The following is a 3,327-nucleotide window of genomic DNA, read 5'->3' as shown; positions in this document are numbered from 1 at the left end:
GAACCTGGACGCCCACCCCACAGGCCCCATCAGCTCAGCCTCCCTCAGCAAGACCTGCCAAGCGTACAGGCTCCACCACACCGAGTGTGTAGGGCACAGGGACACCCAGCCATCCCTCAGCTCACGGACCTGCCTCATCGGGGGAGAACCTGACCTTCACCCTAACACCAGGTCAAAATTCAAAGCCAGCCCTAACCTCACGTAAGAACCAGGCAGGACTCTGACCCTAACCCCAGTCTGCCCTCCGCCGCCCACTGTCACTTTTAACTTTAAAAGTGGACCCCCACCCCATGCTCACAAGCGAGTACTCAGGGCAGGAAGGGAGTCGGAGCCTGTTCCAGAAAAAGCCAGAGGCAGCAAGGCCAGAACGTGGAGGCGTCAGGAAGGGACAGCCCCACCACAGCCTCACACTTCCCTTGCCTGCATCCACCTTCGACATGCCTATGGTCAGACACAGCTGCCCCAGCCTCTCCCACAGCTCCTCCACCCTACACATGAGAGAGAGACTCGGGCACCCGGACGACGGCCCTGCCCCACCCTGCGCTTCCTTCTTAGTCCCCACACAGCAGGGGCCTTAGCCCCTGGGCCCTAGGGCAGGCTGGGCTGGTCCAGGCCTGTCCCACCCCCTGACATGCTTTTGTCCCTCTGACGCGTGCTTGGACTCTGACTTGTCCCTGGGGGCCGCTGGGGCTCACACAAGGGCCAGTGGCTGAGAGCCACAGCCTTGACCCCTGCAGGCCTCCCAGTGGGACACAGTGGCCCTGACACTAAACCTCCGTCCACCCCATGCATAACCCATCCCACGCTGTCCTCACCCTGCAGGGCCACTGACCACTGACCTCGCAGAGTGGAAGAGGGAGGAAGGTCGGGGGGCTCGACGACCACACGAGTCCATGCTCAAGGGCCGCGGGGGGGACTCACCAACATCAGAGTCTTTGTGGGTCTTGATGACCTCGGCGAGCTCAAAGTTCCCAGCAATGATGGCGACCTGGGGGGCAGGGTGAGGGGGTAGGACGGAGACAGGAGCGTGGACATGTCATACCAGTGGAGCAGCCACCACTCATTCTGCGAGCACTGGCCTACTGTGTGCCACACAGGGACAGAGGTGAGCACCGTGGACATGGCAGGTGGGCGGGGCAGAGCAGGGGCAAGCCAAGCAGACCTGCCCAGGGACCCACAGAGGCCTGTCGGGGCAAGGCACTGAGGCCAAGGGGAGATGGGGGAGGGGACGGGAGAGGACACAGGCCACAGTCCGGCCCCTCGAGACAAATCCACCTCTCATGGGGTACAGAGGAAACAGGAGCTGACTTTTCCCAATCTGGGCTGCAAGGTCGCTGAGGGAGGGCTGATGTCCCAGGGGGGAGCTCAGAGGCCCCCAGCCCCCAGCCCCAACCCCTGTCAGTTCTCAGGCTCTTCTGGGGGCCTTCCTCGGTGGGGCCCAGGCCTTAGCCCTCCAGCTCCTCCCCCTCCCTGGCTGCACAGGCCTCAGTCTAACCCCCCTACGCCTGGGACGACCACCGTGCAGTTTGCCTGGATTGAGGGGGGCTCTGGGGACACGGGCCCTTCAGGACTGAGCCAGGGCATCGACCACCCTACCTGGAACTCTTAACTCACCCCTGCAACCTCCCCTGGAGCCCCCAGCCCATCCCAGCTCAGCAGACAGCCCCACCACAGCCTCACACTTGCCTTGCCTGCATCTACCTTCCGACATGCCCATGCCCGTTCACACCGGCCACCACCTAGCTGACCCTTAACACAGACACCACTGTAGTCTTGAATGCTCCTCACAACTCGTCTTGCAACACTGATCCTTTTGAGACCTAACTCAAGGCGAGTCCGTCACACTCAGAGGCCTCTGAAGGGTCCCCACCACTGAGAACAGAGTCCACGCCCTTCCTACGGTCCAGAGGGCCTGTGATGTGGCCCCACTTAGCAAACTCCAGGCCCCACCATCAGGGACCTTGTCCCCGATTCATCCCACGCCAAGAGCTCAGCCCGCCTGAGCAGGGGCTCAAGAAACATGGCCACACTGTGCCAGTGGTGGCTCGCAATGCCCCAGCTTGGCCTCTATGCCGGCCCGCCTCTGGGGGTCTGGCCCACACTTTATCCTAGGGCTCTGGCCTATACCTCATCTCCTCCCCCAGAACCTCCTGTCCTTTCTGGCTCCTCTCTCCCTGGAAGAAGATCAGGGAACTGTCCCCAGGGGACCCCTCCTTACACCCCGCTCTGGCCTCCTTCCTGCACCCCACCCAGTGCAATCTGGGCTGGGGCTCCCTGATTGCTTTCCAGCTGAGAACCAACATTCAGAGAGGGCAAGTCACACAGGCACAGACAGACGGACAGATGGCACAGCCCAGGCGCAGCCTCCCGGGGTCAGGACCACCTGTACCTGGAAGGCTGTCTGGCTGTTGTAATTGCGAACATCTTTGTTGGCACCACGGAAGAGGAGGACGCGGGCACAGCTCTCCTAGGGAGGTGGCAAGAGAGACAACGGGTGGTCAGGACGATGCGGGCCAGAGTAATGTGCTCAGGATGGGACACTGCCCCTTAGCCCGAGCACGCACACGCACACCCACAGCACCAGGCACCAAGTCTGCAGGTAGGTGCACACACACTCACCACACCCCACGTCGGGGCATGAGTGTATACAGGTGACATGGATGAGCACGACTCGGTGCACACGCACAGTTCCACCTGGCCCAGACATGCACAGTTCATCTCTGGTTCTTCAGAACACAGATGTGCACATGACACAGGTGTGTGCTCAGAGAACAAGTGCCGCACACACTGGTTTACAAAGCTGCAGTGCAGCCACAACGCTGCAGGACACAGACCACACGATGAGTGACACGCAGCACACGGGTCTCCGACATGGTGCACAGATAATCACGCCTCAGCATACAGGGCACACACCCAAGTCATGCCTGTAAGGAGACTCAACACTGCACACACACGCCTAAACATACACAACAAGCCCTCACTATACACATACACGGAGGATGGGGCACACATGCACACACACACACATGCAGTCACACCTCATTGTACGCATATATGGAAGATGAAGTACACATGCACACATGTAGTCACACCTCACTGTACACATACACGGAGGATGGGGCACACATGCACACACGTACATGCAGTCACACCTCGCTGTACACATACACGGAGGATGGGGCACACATGCACACACACACACATGCAGTCACACCTCAGTGTACGCATATATGGAAGATGAGGTACACATGCACACATGCAGTCACACCTCACGGTACACATACACGGAGGATGGGGCACACATGCACACATGCAGTCACACCTCAC

The 3,327-nt window shown here is 60.2% G+C and overlaps 1 protein-coding gene across 1 annotated transcript in view; it reads right to left on the bottom strand.

Moving 5' to 3' along the window:
- The window catches only part of SHANK3 (SH3 and multiple ankyrin repeat domains 3), a 56,674-nt gene that overhangs the window by 40,398 nt on the left and 12,949 nt on the right, over positions 1–3,327 (bottom strand). The window contains exons 9-10 of the mRNA XM_004380088.1: positions 2,390–2,467; positions 922–988 (exon numbers count right to left, since the gene is read on the bottom strand). Coding sequence (XP_004380145.1) covers positions 922–988; positions 2,390–2,467 — 145 coding nt within the window. The remainder of the gene's footprint in view (positions 1–921; positions 989–2,389; positions 2,468–3,327) is intronic.

Source organism: Trichechus manatus, unplaced genomic scaffold, assembly GCF_000243295.1.
Source record: "Trichechus manatus latirostris isolate Lorelei unplaced genomic scaffold, TriManLat1.0 scaffold00069, whole genome shotgun sequence".
Classification (NCBI taxonomy): Eukaryota; Metazoa; Chordata; class Mammalia; order Sirenia; family Trichechidae; genus Trichechus; species Trichechus manatus.
Note: the sequence above shows the minus strand (reverse complement) of the source record. Positions and strands in the feature narration are given on the sequence as shown.